Consider the following 18,575-nt stretch of genomic DNA (forward strand, 5'->3'; position numbering starts at 1 on the left):
CTCAAAGTGTTGGGAAACCCCAAAATTTATTATTTTATTGTATTTTAGGTAATTTTCTCAGTTTGTGACCTTAGATGACCTACACAAACCCAGGATATGTTGTAAGACAATTTTGAAGGCTGTGAACATAATTTTGTCATATTAGGTATCAATTTGAAGGAAAATTTGATCCAGAAAACAAAGCTGAGGTGATTTTTTTTCATTTTGGACCAATTTTTGCAACTTTTCTATGTAAGACATACAAGAACTGATGAGAAATTGGGATTCAGGATAATTCCAGATGTTGTAATCACCGCCCACAGTGGAAGGCATTTCACTATCTGTAACTAACTTAAGTGCTGTTTACATTAGAATGATAACACTCATGGCATTAATTAAAAAATCTCCAAGGTTGTAAATGTACTTCCTGTCATTTGGTCTTATGTAATACCAAGGGGTGGAACATTTGATATTCAGGAGGAGGTAGGGTCTAGAAGATTGATGATGTAGCATTACTTTTTTACCAGATCCTGTATGCATTTTTTGCCCACTCCCACCTTTTCTTTTTATCAAGCCTTCTCTGTTTTTTGTTGTTGACATTTGCTTACGTATTTAGGATCTGCTTGTCCCATTGCTATAGAAGTTGATATGCATGTTCCTCAAGATGACCTCCAGTACCTAAGTTTGAGACCTTATTTGCTTTTGTCATTCTTGTTTTTCTGGTTTAAATATTTCTCGAATGGACCAATTCAAACTGAATGTGAGCACATAGTGTCCTTGACGGTATTTTTCAAAGTTGGTACAAGGAGATTGAGCAATGTCATACATATGCATGTCAATTTGTTAAATGATACGATCCAATATGGCTGCCTTGCGGCCATTTTGTTATGATTTTTTCATGTACGGAGCCATAATACTCTCAGGCATATCTAAACCGATTTTATTCAAAGTTGGTACAAGGACATTAACCTATGTCATACATATGTAAGTCAATTTGTTTCATGATATGATCCAATATGGCTGCATGGCAGCCATTTTGTTACAATTTTTTCATGTCCTTAGCCAAAACACGGGCACGTCTCAACTGATTTTATTCACCGATTTTATTCAAACTTAGTAAAAGGACATCACAGACCAAATTCATGAAGAGGACTCTATCCTCTCTGAGGACTTGTAATCAAAGTACTCATTAACAAGTGGGGACTGTGTCATCTACGATGACTTGTTGATAAGCTGAAGTCGGTGGTATCTTTATGTATGGATGTATGTATGTACGTACATATTTATATCTGTATGTCTGTCTGTCTGCCTGTATGTATGTATGTCTGTATGTACCGTAATCACTCTATTAGTTCGACTGCTCCATTAGTTCAACCAACCACTGTTCTTTTGAAAATAAATTATTTTACAACCTCCAATAGTTCGACCTATGCGTAACTGCATAATTATTGTTTCCACTTATAATTCGACCACAAATGCGTTGGCAGATACATTATATCACAGTTACAGCAACATTGTAAATAGTAAATTAAGACCTGATTCTGATGTAGTTTTACCTTGATGTCAACCTTGATGTCGAGTGAAATCCGACAATTGAAACAGTTTCTCTTCCGAATTTCATACTGCCGAAAACAGTAAAATAAGGCCAGATTTTACCTTTATTTCCAAGCAAAATGAAATCTGAGGATTTAAAAATATATAATACGAATTGTAATTCTGAAATAACTAAAGTTTTGATAAAATTTTATAGCATAGCGTAAGTTCTTAGATATTCGCAAAAGAAGAGGAAAAACAGTCTCCCATTATTGGGCTCAATGATAAGAGAGAGATTACAGCACTATTTGGGTTTACCATGAGTGGCGATATCCTTCCACGTCAACTTCTCTACAAGGGAGAAAACCAATGCATGTCATCCAAACTTTCAATTTCCTGACGACTGGGACATCTACCACACTCCAAACTATTGGAGCAACCAACACACAGTGATCCGATATGCAGAGAAAATTCTGATACCCTACCGTACAGATGTAAGTTGACCACTTCAAGCGGTTTTTCGACGGTATTTTATCATAATAATAATTCAGGTAAACATCGTTATCGGACATTGTGTACCACAGGTGGTTATAATCTTCACGCGAACAATGAACGTGTACTCCGAGCAAATACGACATTGCGTTTACTTCAACATAGTGCGTTGCTTGTGAACAGTAAGTGTTAGCACCACCTACGGTTCATCATCGTAGATGCGAATTTCTCAGAACCACCTCCCCGATCAAATGATGGATAGGGCCGTGTGTCGAATAGTGCAGGTTTTAAACGCCAGTGACTTTCGTTATGTTGCAAAATATCTTGATTGGCCTATGTAGAACTAAAATAATACAAACAATAGACTAATTATTTTGTTTTGTCTGTAGTGCATGTCATGCAATGTTCATAGTCATGTTTTAATGTATTTGTAACATGCTGCATTTTTTTTCAAATAAACTTCAGACTTTTTAAGAAAATCTACCTTGTTTAGTTCTGTGGTGGATGCTGTATAACGCCGGGAACACACAGACCTGTATTCAGGGCTATACAGGCTGTATGGTGTGTGTGATATAAATTGCCATGAAATCGACTCGTGAGACCCCCTTTCCTTATAAAAAGTCTCTCATCATAATGATGGAGGAAACGAAGCAAGTTCAAGAAAACGCAACAAAGGAAACAACCTAATAATTTCTTGGGCCTTGTTTTCCAACATCATCATCACGTTACGTAGGTTGACCAAGGTTTCTACCCATGTGTAGACAACCAACGCACGTTGGAAATATCATCGATAAGATTGTTAAAATTCCTTTTGTGCCGTCTTTGTTTGCCTGGGTTAAGGGAAGAGGTCGTTTTCAAATAGGCGGTACCGCGATACCTACCGCAGTATACCTCTGCCTCGCTTACCGCCAGGATTACCGCCGCTCAGAGACCGTGAATATTCATGAGAACGTCATTACCGCTGACTGGAAGTGAAACATTCACACCTCTACTACTCCTAACGATTGCGGTAATACCGCGGGCACAGCGGCAAATGGCCTGAACGGTACAGTTTGCAGAATTCTTTTTAGAGGAGAGAGAGAGAGAGAGAGAGAGAGAGAGAGAGAGAGAGAGCATGTACGTCTTGGTCAAATAAACTAGTATGTTGTCACTGTTGGGTATGTTCACTTCTGGCTGTAAAATATTGCAAACTAAATACCTAACAAAAAGGTGCAATTCATGAACACTTCTAACATGTCTTAGGTGTAATCGATGTCACAAAAAAATAGTTGACAATTTATCAAATGGAAAGTTTAAGTTAATTACGACACCCAAAATTTGTTCAATGTGTGCAAGATCGGGAAGTAAAACTCGGGTCTTACATCGGCAGAGCCATTCCATAATAGCAAATATCGACATAGCGTCTGGGGACAATTTGTCATGTCTATTTTTTGTCTACATTTGATAGCAACATGAATGTCCTTGCACTGAATAAAGAAGGCACTGAAATTACCAGTTAAAATCGGCAAACTCCTACGATGGGGTGCGACATTTTAACCATTTGAGTCAACATCACATCGTTCACCCCACGACTACGTAACAGCCTATCACCAACCCGACATGCGAACCAGGCAGGCGAAGTTTATTCCTTAAATTTATGCCATTTTGATATTTATACGCCTACAGACTTGGAGCAAGTTTACGATCACATGTTTATGTTACTAAACTTCCTAAACAAGTTAAATAAAGAAAAGTTCGGGTCAATAAAATACGTTGATGGTATAATTGTTTTGAAGCCCGAAGCTCTGCATTCAAGATTACAGAATGGTAGGTATTCTTTGAACTTTGAGCAAACAGAACGATGAATGTAAGCAAGGAATAAACTAGAAATATTTATGTGTTTATCACACGACACCAATGTTATGTCTTGTGTTGATAGCATTGTAGTTTCCTACAGAGTGACAGAGATATTGCAAATCTAGGTGGCGCGATTACTATGAAATAATCAAGAAAAATATAAATTGACCGACATATAGACGTAGTTTACGGCTCTGCACGCATTGATAACCATAGCTGCGACGGGGTATGTGCCGCTACGGACCACGCTTCTCTAGATAAAAATCGTTCTGCATTTTGATGATTTTGAATGAATGTGTCTGTGGACTATTGTAGCTGCACAGTAAAATTTCTCAGATCATTTCTGCGCTGATTGCCATAAAATGGCAACATTTTGTCAAGTGACGCCGCTCACCAGTACCATTTTTGTATATCCACTGCAGCACTGAAAATTCTGTGAACTTGATTTGTTTGAAGTCCCGTCAGAGTTGCTAAACTTGGCTGACGTACAGCTCCTGTATGTTCAACAAACGTTGCCTGAATAAAAACATTGTCCCGAAATCGTTTACTGAACATGAAACATGGGGCAGATGTTGATCTGTCAATATTCTAATACTATGTGAACACATTAAGGAGTATAATGTCAACTAATTGCTAATTTACATATTTCATGAACTTTCATAATTATTGTGACATGTCTAGTAATGCTGCATCAAATTTAATGAAACATGGTACAGATTTTGTTCTTCTAGTAGTCTAATAGCGTGCAAAGATATGTAGCAGTTTCTTATCAATTAATTGCTTATTTGCATAATTAATGAATTTTCGTAATTTGGCTGATATGTCAAGAAATAGTTCAACAAATTTCATAAAACTTGGTACAGATTTTGAGCTCAATTTGCTGTAATAGTGAACAAAGACATTTACATGTGTTAAAATGCGATAAACACTACCTAATAGAATGGTTCGTCCCAATCATATATGTAAGAGTGTCGAGCTAGTAATCCTTTCACTTCTATCTGAGGATTGCAAGATGCATGAAACTTAAGTAATAGATTTTATTACTTTGTACTTGAAGTAATCTGTTTATTTATAACGCTCTGCTTTAGCATTGAGCACTGTAATTTCCCACAAGGACATCTGTATACTGTGTATATATATATATATATATATATATATATATATATATATATATATATATATATATATATATATATATATATATATATATATATATATATATATACCGTATATATATATATATACATATATATATATATATATATAATATATATATTATATATATATATATATATGTATATATATATATACACACACACACACACACACACAAATCATGTCATTTCTTTTTTTTATTTCTTTTTAACAGCTTGACAGTTCAAAGAGTTTATTAGAACAAGGTGTAAGTGCAGAAGGAGCGGTGCAATTTAGTTGTCAAGTCATATCAGCACAAGGTAAAGTATTGAAAGCAATGTAAATTTGAGATAGGACAAAGCATGCAATTTATAGCTACTATAGTCTAGTTTATAGAAGGTATCAGGATGGGTATCTGTCAGGTGTCAAACTTGTCTGTATGTATATATGTAAGTGTGTAAGTATGTTTGTATATATGTATGTATGTGTCAATGTATTTATGTATGTATGTCATTGTTTGATCTAGGACTTCAAAAATAGGAGCATTGAGGGCCCACTCCCTTGAGAAAAAGGGGCCATTTAGGGCCCCTTGAAATGTCAGAAGGGGGCCCTTGTTGATCGTGACCAGCAGATAAAAGTAGCCCAGGGTAATATTGAGCAAAGTAAATTTACAATTTACTTTTTTGAAGCGTAAATGCAGAGGTTTTCCAGATCTTGGCTGTCAAAGAATTGACGGAAGAAGAAGAAGAAAGAAGAAGAAAAACCCCAATGAAACGAATAGGGGCCTGAGCCAATAGGGGCCTAGCCGATAGGCTGGGCCCCCAATAGTAGGTTCTTATGTAGCACACATATTCACAAGTACATGTGCTCAAGGCGCTTTACAATTATTATTACCCCTGGTCACTGGACCTAATATAATACTAGTCAACTCCCTGGGGAGCAAACAACAGCTCCCGTGTACAGCCAATAAGCGCAGCAGAGCTATAAACACACATTACAACCACTGTCCTACCAGGTACCATCACACCTGGGTGAGGAGAAGCAATGAGGAATAAAGTGCCTTGCTCAAGGACACAACACCATGGCCATGCCAGGGCTCGAACTCACCATCCTGTGATCGTGCGTCCACTACTCTAGCCACTGGCCCATGATGCCTCCTTTTTGGAGAACACATGTTTCAAAATGTGTTCCCTGTATGACCATCTGACCCCTCTTTGCATATATCACAAAAGTGCCCATCATGATTATTTATATTTATCATACAGTCAAAGCAATGCTGTGGGAATTCAAACTCCGGCCCAGTGCATGCAAATGCCTGCGTCATCAGTAATCCCCCTATTGTGTGCCCACTGTCCTGTAACTTCCTGTTTAAGGTAGAACGGGGACAGACATTCAGACTCTCAAACTTTTACAATTCTCTTCTGATATACCACATTTGGGGGTTCATTTTAAAGCTCTTGGTGAAAGAAAACTTTTCACCGGCTTAGTTTTTCGAAATTAGAAAATTTTTATTTTTCTCCATGGCACAGGGATGGCGGCCATTTTGAATTTCTAATATCGGTAAATCTTGGGTAATTTGTTTTTCTAGTACCAAAATTTGAACGGTGACCCACTGTTTTTAGCTTCGCTGTCAGTGACGCGGAGCTTATCAAATAGGTTGATTTTCCATCGTTGTCCACCGTCGTCGTCCGTCAACAATTGCCTTCTCCTCTGAAACCGCAAGTCCAATTGCTTTGAAATTTTATATGCAGTTCACTTGGGGTGACCTCACTTAAGTTTGTTCAAATCATGTTGAAATTTGCATATTTGTATTTTTGGGGCATTTTTTGCTGTTTTTGGTAAAAAAATCTTCTCTGAAAGTGCCTGTCCGATTTCTTTGAAATTTGATATGCAGTTTACTTACGGTGACCTCATTTAGATTTGTTCAAATCTTGGTGAAATTTGCATATTTGTATTTTTAGTCCCCACGGACACCGTCCGGGGGGACTTATAGGTTTGGTCATGTCCATACGTGTGTGCGTCCGTGCTTGCGTCCGTCCGTTCACGCAGATATCTTAGAGATGCAAGGAGTGATTTCATTCAAACTTGGTACAAGGATTACTTCATATGTCATACAGATGCACGTCGATTTGTTTTGTGATACAATCCAATATGGCCACCAGGTGGCCATTTTATTACGATTTTTTCATGTACAGAGCCATAACTCAGACACATTTCAACCGATTTTATTCAAAGTTGGTACAAGGACATTGATCAATGTCATAGATATGCACGTCAATTTGTTTTGTGATATGATCCAATATGGCTGCCATGCGGCCATTTTGCTACGATTTTTTAGCTCACATTTGGTATACCAATGTGAGGTAATTGTATAAGCTGAATCAGTTCATTTGCATGCCATTTGCATGTCTTTATGTATGTATGTATGTATGTCCGTCCACATCAAAAACAGCTAAACGGCAGAACCTACTGTCTTAGTATTTGATGTACAGGTGCACCTAGGGGTGGAGATGTGAATTTGTTCAAATGAACTTGTCAGTGTCAAAAATATGCAAATGAGGGGGTAAAAAGGAAAAACCCTGCAAATGGCTAAAACTCTGTAACCGGTCAGATAGGGTTGAAACTTGTTGTGCAGATTCCTTTAGGTATTCTAAAGCAGATGTGTAAAATTTAGGATGAAATTTGCATGTTTCTATTTTTCAGGTAATTTTTTCAGTTTTTAGTCAAAAAATGTTTAACTCTGAAACCACTCATCTGATTGTTCTGAAAGTTGGTATACATGTTCCTCAGGATGACATCAATCAAGTGTACACAAATTGAATTGAAATTTTTATATTTGTAATTTTGGGGCAATTTTCCGAATTTTTGGTCAAAATTTTTTTTATTCAAGAATAACTAATCTGATAGCTTTGATATTTGGTATACTAGGGTTGATCCAAATCAGTTTGATGAATATCGTGACAATATCTTGAATTTTATATTTTTGCTGAATTTTTTGGTTATTTTTCTCATTTTAGTAAAAATTCTTCTTCTCTGAAACCGCTAGCCCAAATGCTCTCAAATTTGGATTGGATGTTTGCAAGGGTGTTACCCTTCTAATTGTTGAAATTACGACAAAATTGGAAATCTTACTGTTTTGGGGCAATTTTTGGACACCGTGGTGCTAAGCACCAAAGATGTCCTTTGTCGCCACAATGTCTGTGTTGTGTCCGTCTGTCCGTCCGTCCGTCTGTCCGTAGACAGATTTTGTTCCACTCATAACTTAAGAACCCTAAGTTCCAATGTCATGCAATTTGGTATTTGGTATTATCATGATGAGACTTAGATCTGATTAGATTTTGGTGGGTGTGGCTTATTAATTAATTGCTCATTTGCATATTTTATGATCTAGTGGTCAGAACCAGTAAGGCCTTTCACGATGCTGAAGTTAGACACGGTTTCGGATTCAGTTTCGGATTCGGTTTCGGATTCGAGAGACTGAAAGAAATTTTATATTTTCAGCCAATTGTTACACTGTGGAATACTGGATTTTCCTTACTTTTCCTGGACCTTTTTTCAGCTAAAATAATATCTAATCACACTAGACAAAGTGAAAATAAGATCACAATAAAACAATGCATATATTTCATGGCATAAATTGTGTGCATATATTCACAAGTAAAATGGTTAAAAAATAGAAATTACAGAAAGCTTCAAAGGACTCTAATTTAAAATTTAAAGGAAGTGTCGAGCAAGGAAAACAATATTCACAAAAACATACTTTAATCATTTTATATGTCACAATGTGTGTTACATGGTTTAATGTTAATATGTTGTATTAATTTGATGTTTTGATTGATGTTGTTTTACATAAATTGCATTTTGAATGTACCATACTAAACTCTCGGACTAAACTATCAGTTAATATGTTGCGTAATAAAGATAGCATTGAATGCATTTCTTTGAATTGTGCGTAGTACTGTTAGCTTGAATAGTCTGAATTGCATAATGCCCATAATTGAGATCGACAGCTCATAAGTTGTAACTTTTGACTGATTTTTCAGCAGTTTTGTCTTGTGTAGTCATGCATTACAGTTCCGAAAGTGTTTTGATTTTTTAAACTTTATAAATTATGATTATATATGAAACATTTATGTCATGAAATACATGCTACATTTATGTGATAAAATACATGCTATTTGTGCAGTAATTTCATCTAGTTAAAATATCTCCTTGTGTATCAGTAGTTATTATATTCTTCAAAAAAATAATAACATAAGCTTGAAATATAATAATCGCAAACATACCATTCCATAATCCAATGACAGTAGGTCGGAATTCGCAAGACAATAGTTGTAAACATAGACACAAAACAGCACAGAACAGACAGTAAATAGACGGTACACACAAACAAAGTCATATTCATGAAAGAAAGATATATGGACCTCTGGCCAGAAGACCAAGAAGTGATGTCAGGTGTTTCGAAAATGGTAAGCGCATCCTGCCCCACATGTGGCACCGACCATATATCAATCTATAAGTCAGATAGGTAGTGGTCACTAACTAAGGCCCAATGTCACCGATGCCATCAGTGATCATTTGATGAAGAGAGATATTGTATTTATCTACCAGCTTGCGATACCTGCCAAAAAAGCGTTTGAATGTAGAGACAAGTCTTGCTCTGGTGTAACCTTGATTTAATAGTTTGTAAGAGAGATGGCCATGTCTCTTTACAAAATCACCATATGAATTGCATGCTCTAGCATATCGAATAAGCTGGGAAATGTATACCCCATAAGCTGGTGAGAGTGGAATATTACTTATGAGGTGTGGAAAATTGATGATACTAAAGTTAAAATCATCTCTCTTGTCATATAGCCTAGTAGAAAGGTGACCATTAGAGTCAAATTCAAGTAAAATGTCCAGATATGAAGCAGAAAAGGCCATTTCTGTAGTTTCTTTAATCTCCAATTCTGGAGGATAAATCATATAAAACTATTCTCAGTTATTCGAATCCGAAACCGAATCCGAAACTGAGTCCAACTTCAGCATCGTTGGCCTTTCAACCTCGTGCATTGAGCAGCCATACTTTCTGTGTGTCGCTACGAGATTCAGTTCCTGCTACGTCTATCTACAGTCACACCAGTGGAGCCAGTACGACATTCGGTAAGAGGTTTATTTTTGTATCCGTATTTAGAGCATGTGTTAACTTTGCGTGTACCGATAATAACTGTTAGTGAATGAGAGGTGAGATTGTGAGAAGCTGTGTGCAGAAAGAAACGGCCTCGAAGGTTATCCAAAGCACGTCACTAATAAGTCGTGTTAAAACTGATAAGTCGTGTTAAAACGTGTGGCAACATCTCACCACACATCGAGTATACAGTATGGGCCCTAATTATGGTCTAGTTTGAAAAGAGTATCTAAATTTACGAGCGATCGACTGTAATAGTGTTTTCAATATTCACGGAGTTCATTCGAAAAATGTCAGTCGCGTGATGACGACGCCATTGTTTTACAATTGGGGCTTGGGTGTGCATTAAAAACAACCGTTCCCCTGATTTCTACCACACTTCGATTGAAATGATTCTTATAGTGGAAACTGAAAGTTCAACCCCGATTTGCGAGAATTTTTGGTTGTTTTGGGGCATCGTAACCTTTGTGGAGTACGAGTCGGGGGCCCCTGTAAGGTTGTGCTGTCACGGACATAGCGGAGTAAGCGAAATGTGGTGTTTACATCATGGTTCAAACTAGGATATATTTTCATTTTAATATACCGAGTCTGAAAACAAATGACCCTCCTGGTTTCACTTTAGTAAATTACTATATCTTGTATTTTCACTGATATCGTGAAACTTGCCAAAATGTCTCGATAGAACTTGCAGACCACGCTGTTAAACACAATGGCGTTTGTTATGCCCAATCAGATTGAGCGTTCTTCCGCACGCTTTCCAATACATTTGACATTACATAGTACAAGATATCGTAAGACGTAATCGTTGCTATGATTGGCGGAAGCGTTTTCATGCCCTTCGGCATGTCGATAAGGGGCCATGAGGTAAATTTTCTCAGTAAACGCAATATCAAGAGAAATACGAGCGTGCGGAAGTTGGGCAAAGAATATGTAAAGACATTTAACACTTCTAAATAAACAACAATTATCAAACGTTTATAACCCATGTGTTGCAAAACGTAACTGGCGCATTTTTCTTTCCAACCATTGTACAGCGGTGCACGGACAGTGGGCTATCGCCACCGGAAATATTCACAATATAGCAAGGCATTTCTGTGTTCAAGATATGACGGTCGATGAATTTCATTCGGTTGTAAAACAAATTTTAAAATTACCCCTCTGTGTCATAGTGTGGCGTTCAAATTATGGCTAAACATTTCAGTTTAAAATGTTGAAAAATGAAGTGTAGTCCACAGTTTGTTTCAACACATGCATATTTATTACTGGTATGTTATTTCATTTCAATAATTTAGCCCATCTTTAGTGTGTATTGTTTTGTTTCTTTAGTCCATATTTGTTTAGCAGTGTTCTAAAATTTTTGAACAATTTGCAAATTATTCTGATGATATTTCAGATGCATATATTTGTGGTGATGATAACATAGTTGGTACTTTGTACAAAGATTGTGAATTTTGTGCAGTCCAGCTGCAATTGAAACATCAACTGATAATGGTGTATTAGTTTCCTATTGGATTTATCTGTCAGAATTGCACAAATCTGTGCTGAATTAGAATAATGACGCTGATCAAGAATCGCATCTGATTTCAGTTTTACAGTGGCTATTGGGAGAATGTTGTTCGCAGAGGAAATGCATAATGTGCATTGAATGTAAAATCAAAATATTTAATATGAAATTTAAATCATTTTAGTCAATCATAGCTAGACACCTATCTCTGACATATTTTTCTTTCTTTTGCAGTACTGGTATTCACTGTGTCTTTACTGCAGCTGCTAATTAAAAAAAGAGCCAAAATAAATCAGAATACACACACTTAATACACAGACATTTGACAACAACATCCAACAGTGACATTGACAATACATACTAACAAGCAGAGCTTGTTAGTTCTAGAATATACAGAATATTATCTCACATAGTGAGTGTCTGAATATTATTCTGAATTGTATTCCAAAGCACATTCTGAAAGTACTCTTCTGAAATATCCAATAACAGTACCTTCTGAATACTTTCTAGAAATACTGAGCTTTTCATAGTGCACCTATGCACGTATTTTGAACTATCATTGATAGCGAAGGCAGTGACAATAAACATTTAATATTTACGTGCATTATATATTTAATTGAACTTGACATTTTAGAAGTACACTGACAAATATGAAAACAAAAAAGAAAAGTCAAAAAGCATCAACCTTGCAAAGAAATTATACATGGAGAGCCGAAGGTCTTCCCCAAAAAGCCAATATGAGATTGTCTCAATCAGAGGTGATGGCAATTGTCTATATCGTGCTATAAGTTGTGGGATCTACAATACTGAAGATTACCACATACAAATCAGACTTGGTGTTATTGATTTTAACTACACATTGGGATGATTATGAAGATGTAATCAAAGTTGAATATGCAAGGTGGCATATCCAAACGAAAGAGGAATATGCACACTATATGAGCAGACATGAACCAGGTTTAGCTACATATGCAGGTCATATTGAGTTGACTGCAGCTGCTATTGTGTATAATGTATGTATCCAAGTACATCTTGACCCTGCAAATAACCCCATAGACACTGTTGGCAATTTGTGTTAACACACAATTCCTGATTTAATGTGCAATGGTCAAACACTATCCATGAAATATCTACACATCTCCCTAATACACTGATGACCCAAGGTGTCCACTCAAGTCTCACTTTGATTGTTATATTTGGTCAAAAAATCGTAAAAAATATTTTCATTTTAAAGCCCCTGGACAGACGGCTTTGGTCAAAGATTTAATTATTTTGTAAAAAGAAGTTACTTTTAAATACTTTAACTGTAACATACTGTAACATACTGTAACATATTTGTTACAGAGTCATGTATTTCAGGGAAAACAAGCCTATAAAAATCTATAATTTCAGCAATTTTAACTTTTTTTCAATACTGTGACCTTCGGCCGCGAGGTTTTACATACACAAAAATCTTCATAACTTTTGAATGACTGAACCGATTTTGACCAGATAAAAAGCATTTTTCATCATTTTCCAAGCACTCTTCGGAAATTGCATTAAAAAAGCCATTTGGTGATTTTAAGATTTTCACTCGGTATACCTACTTAAACACTTTTAGCATATATTCTTTACACGGTCGTGTATTTCAAGGAAAATATGCCTATTAAAAACAGTAATTTCTTCACTTTCAATTTTTTTCAATACTATGACAATTATCAGCCATGGGGTTTTACAAACACAAGACCAGATAAGCGTTTTTCATCATTTCCCCAGGACTCTTTGGAAATCCATTAAAAACAGTTAAAAGTGACTTAAAATGATCACTTGGAATACATTTAATTTACAGATGCCAGGTTGTGTATTTCACATGCACTCAGGTCAGTAGGGAAGTGCGTCATTACTATTTTGGACTGTTAATTCTTATTTCTGAATTATTTAACTTTTTTTCCACACTGAACTATCTTTAGGCAGTTTATACTGTAGCTTAGAATTTTTTGATTGATGTATTTAATCATCCTTTGGGTCCATATCCCACCTCATGCCCCTACATCATCAACTATTTACCAACAACTCCATGCCAACAACCAATTACCTGACCTGGCCACACATTAGAGAAGGTACAGCGTCATTGACGGTATTTTTTATTATAAAATGGGAGCACAGTGTCATTGACACCTATTTGTGACAACTACCTATTTGACAAACGGATTGATATATGGTGGGTGCCACATGTTAAGCAAGATGCGCTAACTATTTTCAAAACACTTGACTTCTTCAGACTTGGCTTTTGTTGGAGGTCAATATATCTTTCTTTCACGGAGATGATTTTGTCGTGTGTACTTGCTGTTTTGTGTTGGTCTTTGTAGCAATTGACCATGTAAAAATGAATTTTGAAATATTGTTGTTGGATTGGTACAATAGGTAGTGTAGCATATCCCTTTGGTAATCTGTTGAGTTTATGCTTAGTTGTGATTGTTTGTATACATGCATGAAATCATTTTTTTTTATTTACATAGGTGTTAAACCACGTCTCAATATTGTTGACATTGTGAAGCCAATAGTAGAACCAATAGAGGTAACAGTTGACACAACACCACAGCAAGGTAAATCCAGTATATTATCTTTTGCTGCCCATGTAATGAGGATGAAGGGTTCCATTTGTCCTAATTCTATTTGTCTATAAAACGAAATATGAAAAAAGGCAAAAGCTATCAGATTGCAGAAATTGACCAGATTGGAGTGATGTGGCTCATGTGGCATTCGTCGAGAGGTACATAATAGCTCTGCTCAACAAACTTCTGCCTGATTTTGCTACCAGAACATTGTTTGTGAACATTAGTGAACGTACGTTGTTTCATCTTTTGAATCTCTGTAAATTTGAATTCTTTTTTCCCTACAAATACATCCTATATGGATCAAGTTATTGCTCTGATAACAAGAAGTTTCACCTCAATTTTATTTCAGTTTTTGTACACTCAATTGATGACATCTAACTTTTTTCTCATATTCATTCATTTTTCATACAAAAAACACTCCTTAAAATGTTATTTTATTCTGCATACTTGAACTTCCATCCTGCATGCAAAGGAAATTTCATAGAAATGAGAAAATATACAATGTTGTCACCAATTCACTTTCACTTAATTTACAATATAACATAATTTGTTCAATAATTTTGGATCTTTGAAACCATGATAAGCAAATTTTCTGTGGGACCTTACCATGTTAATGCATTAGTTTTGCAGTGGAGTGCAAAGGGCTGATTCAAGGTATCACATTGGTCTATGGTGATAAATTGTTGTCAGTTGTCAAAGATACAGCAAAGAAGGAAAATAATATTTTTCTGGAATAACAAAAATTTCCACGATGGCTGTTTACAACTCTCTTTACATGGATCTGCCATTTCAAAAGAATGTTTTTGAAGTTTGAAATCAACCATTAATTATGTTGTTGATTAGCTGTATATGGAATTTCAAATATATAAAACAAGCTGGTGGTATACAGAAAGCCATGTTTTGACAAAAAATGGGAAAATTAACATCAAAATATGTGCATATACAGATATAAGCCAGGAACTTACAGACCAAAATTGATTGCTATTTGATGAACACTTTCAGAGCGGATTGTTGAGAAGATTGAAGGAAAAGTGGAATACATAAATGTTCTGTTAATGTTCATACATTACCCTGAAGAAATCCCTTAGAAGCTTCATATAAAAATTTTAAGGCTGTCAGATCATCAGTACATTAGAAAATATTTGACTAAAAATGAGAAAATCAGGCATTATGAATGCAACTCAATGCCATACTTGGTTTCCACATTTACATTTGCACCTTTAAGTTACAACTCTTGCCAACCATACTCAGTGTTTGGTACATTGCTGTGTTTATTGACTGGTTCAAAAAACTTTCAATTTGTCTGAAGAATTTGACTTTCAACAATTAAACACAGTTCACATATAATGCAAATTACAACACAGGAAGTCTACAAGGAAGTTGGTGCCCCCAAGCACAGTACTGTAGATTTCCCATAATTCATTATGATTTGTATCCTCTGAAATTCCTGAGTGAAGTCTACCATGTCTCCCATGTGTAGACAAATTCACAGACTAGTTATCAAAAGAAATTTTAACAAAAGAAATTTGCATGCTAAGTTTTCTCAGAGAATGACCCCTTCAGTTCGTCATAACTTCCTACCTAAAAAGTATGGCATTTGTAGTACCTACAGAATATGACTGTTATAGTTGTTTAGTGGTTATTTTGAAACTTTCACTGAAATATCTAAACATGCTTTTACTAGATATTATTTAACAATTATTCTGATGCTGCACATTCGTGCTTACATGCAGAACTGAAAAAAGTAACCTTCAAGGATACAAATCAAAGAGAATTGTGGGTAATTTATTGTACTGTGCCAGGCCCCATATTCCAAATATTCACCAGACCCCACTTAATGGAACTGGTAGTAAGAGCTTAGTTAAATTTATCACATGAACTGGCCCGAATTCCCACCTGTGCAATGTAGAACAGGACGGATAAGAAATCCGAATTACCCCTGTTGTACGTCATCAACCGGAACTTTTTTCTTACATGGTACCGTTCATACATGCGGGTCGTGACGTGAACATAGACCGATTTGTCGTGATCGATGCCGTGCTCTCATGACACTTTTTCAAAAAGGGTGACCCGATAGATCCACACATGGAAACATAGAAGGCATGTCCAGCGAAATTTTGAGTCGCTAAAACTATAGCTGTTCCCTAGAATCGAATGGGGATACCGCCGATCCAGTCAAGTCACCTCATAAGGCTCAATGTGGACATCGTACCTGGCGATCCCGGTTGGCGATAAACCTGAAATTTTCACCTCAATGGTAGTTCAACTGAATAAATGAGTACAGTATACAGTACAGTCCACGCAGAACCTGTCATTGTGCTCGCATTTTGCGAGCACAATGCCAGCACTCTAAGCGCATTATGCCAGCACAATTGGGTGTGAAGTGCCAGCATTTTACGAGCACTGTGCGAGCACTTTACGGGCACTGTGCCGCACTGGACAAAATGTGCCCGCACGATGCGGGTATTGAACTCAAAAAATGTGTGCCCAGAGGTAGTTGTCGGTGACAACATTGCTACACTTGCCTAACTGAAATAGCGGCGGCTGGGAGTAACTGAATAATCTTGAGTCCTAAAACCAGCTCCAAACTCTCTTTGTCTGCCTAAGGCAACTCTAAAATCCATAAAAAAATCTAAGTCGTAGACAGGTCACAGTAAGATATTATCACATGCGTACAGTATGTGTACCGGTACAGCTCTGAAGAAATCTACCTCAAACTCTGCTGGACCTCGACACTAGACCTCTCACGGATCGTGGTCTAAGGTTGGAACACGGACGTGTAGACCGTGGTTGGATATGCTTTGTGAAAAATTGCAACAACTTCAAGTGAACATTATTGTGGCCATTTACAATAAATAAAGTTCATGATACGTATTAGTAATATCACAGGCACAGACCACATATGCCAGGGGAATTTTCTGAATGAATTCGTTCGTCATTTGCCGTATAGTAGACATCGTACATGAACTAAAGCATGATTGCGAAACCTGATACATAGAAGAACCAGATTGTAAACCATTTTATATTAGGGAGGGTGAAGAATAACAAGTTTTGAATTGTTGCCCGGTCAATTTGTTGTATTTGAAACAACGCATCCTTTTTACACAGGTAAGGAAACGAGAGCGCCCAGGAAATAACAACCAGCATCGAAATAAAATTTGTTTTTGAAATCAACAGCTTGTATTTTTGTCCTGAACTTTTTACGATTACACGAACGACTTTGCTCTGGATCCGACTGTCTATAGTAGACACTGCAGTTAGCAATATAGAGTCACTATCATACTGAAGTAAAGTCAGCGGTGATGGCGTAGGAAAATGCAAGTGTTTTCATGGCTTACTGATTTTCGTGCTAATTCTGCCGTGTTTGTCGCAAAAAAAAATCGAACTGAAGTTTCGAAGGTAGCCGAATCGGCGAACCATTTTGCTGAGATGCCAAGTCCGAGTTTTGTAGAGGGACCGTGGTCCATGGATGTCACGTACAAAACTAGGCCCTACATCCGCGGTCTGTCCGGTGCTTGTCCCTTTTCAAAAATATCTGAGCCATCACGCATGCACTGTGTTGAAAGAGGGTCAGTAGTACACTCTACGACTAAACCAGGCACTGAGATGCCAGAATGTGAAACGAGAAAACCCAGTTCCAAAATGACCTATAAGTCGCGAAAGTATCCAGACTGCAAACTGCATGCCCTGTCCGATTGGGCATTTCCAAGCAAATATGGCTACCGCTAAGCCCGAATGTAGTCATCGTGTAAAATACAATTCTAGGCTTCGGTGAATTAAAGCAGGCGGCTTTATCCGACCGGGAAATATGACGACAGAAGTTCTAAACATTTATACAGGTCCTGTATTGTATTACGATGTACCGTCCCTCCAGTTTAGTGTAGAAAGTTAAAAGCATAACATTTTTTTTTAAAGTTATATCGATGCGATACATACTATTAAATCTGAGACTCTTTCTGTCAGTTTTGGGCTGCTGGTCTTCACAGCAACTTGCGTCTATCGGCTTTAAAAAACGTTCAAAATTTTCGGGGTAGACTTGAGTCGATAGTGCACCCCTGCGTGAACGTCCTTGGACCAGAACTGCGACCTTTGTTTCGTGACGAGTCAAACATACATTGAAATGTAAATGTACCAAATTTACAAATTGAAGTGACTTATGGCAAGCCAAGTGTTGCAAAATTCAAAAAACACATTTTTGTGTTCTAAGTTTTCATGTTTGTGTTCAAAAAATTTATGTTTATGTTCATAAAAACCATGTTTATGTTCTTAAAATGTATGTTTATATTCTTAAATTGTATGTTTATGTTCATAAAAATCATGTTTATGTTCT

General features: G+C 36.7%; 1 protein-coding gene across 2 annotated transcripts in view; it reads left to right on the forward strand.

Annotated features, from left to right (window-relative positions):
* Window positions 1–18,575, forward strand: part of LOC139126527 (GA-binding protein alpha chain-like) — a 116,066-nt gene that overhangs the window by 21,831 nt on the left and 75,660 nt on the right. For both annotated transcript variants that reach the window (XM_070692583.1, XM_070692582.1), the window contains exons 4-5: window positions 5,210–5,294; window positions 14,147–14,233. In XM_070692583.1, the coding sequence (XP_070548684.1) occupies window positions 5,210–5,294; window positions 14,147–14,233 (172 nt within the window). The remainder of the gene's footprint in view (window positions 1–5,209; window positions 5,295–14,146; window positions 14,234–18,575) is intronic.

Source organism: Ptychodera flava, assembly GCF_041260155.1.
Source record: "Ptychodera flava strain L36383 chromosome 3 unlocalized genomic scaffold, AS_Pfla_20210202 Scaffold_27__1_contigs__length_13241970_pilon, whole genome shotgun sequence".
NCBI lineage: Eukaryota > Metazoa > Hemichordata > Enteropneusta > Ptychoderidae > Ptychodera > Ptychodera flava.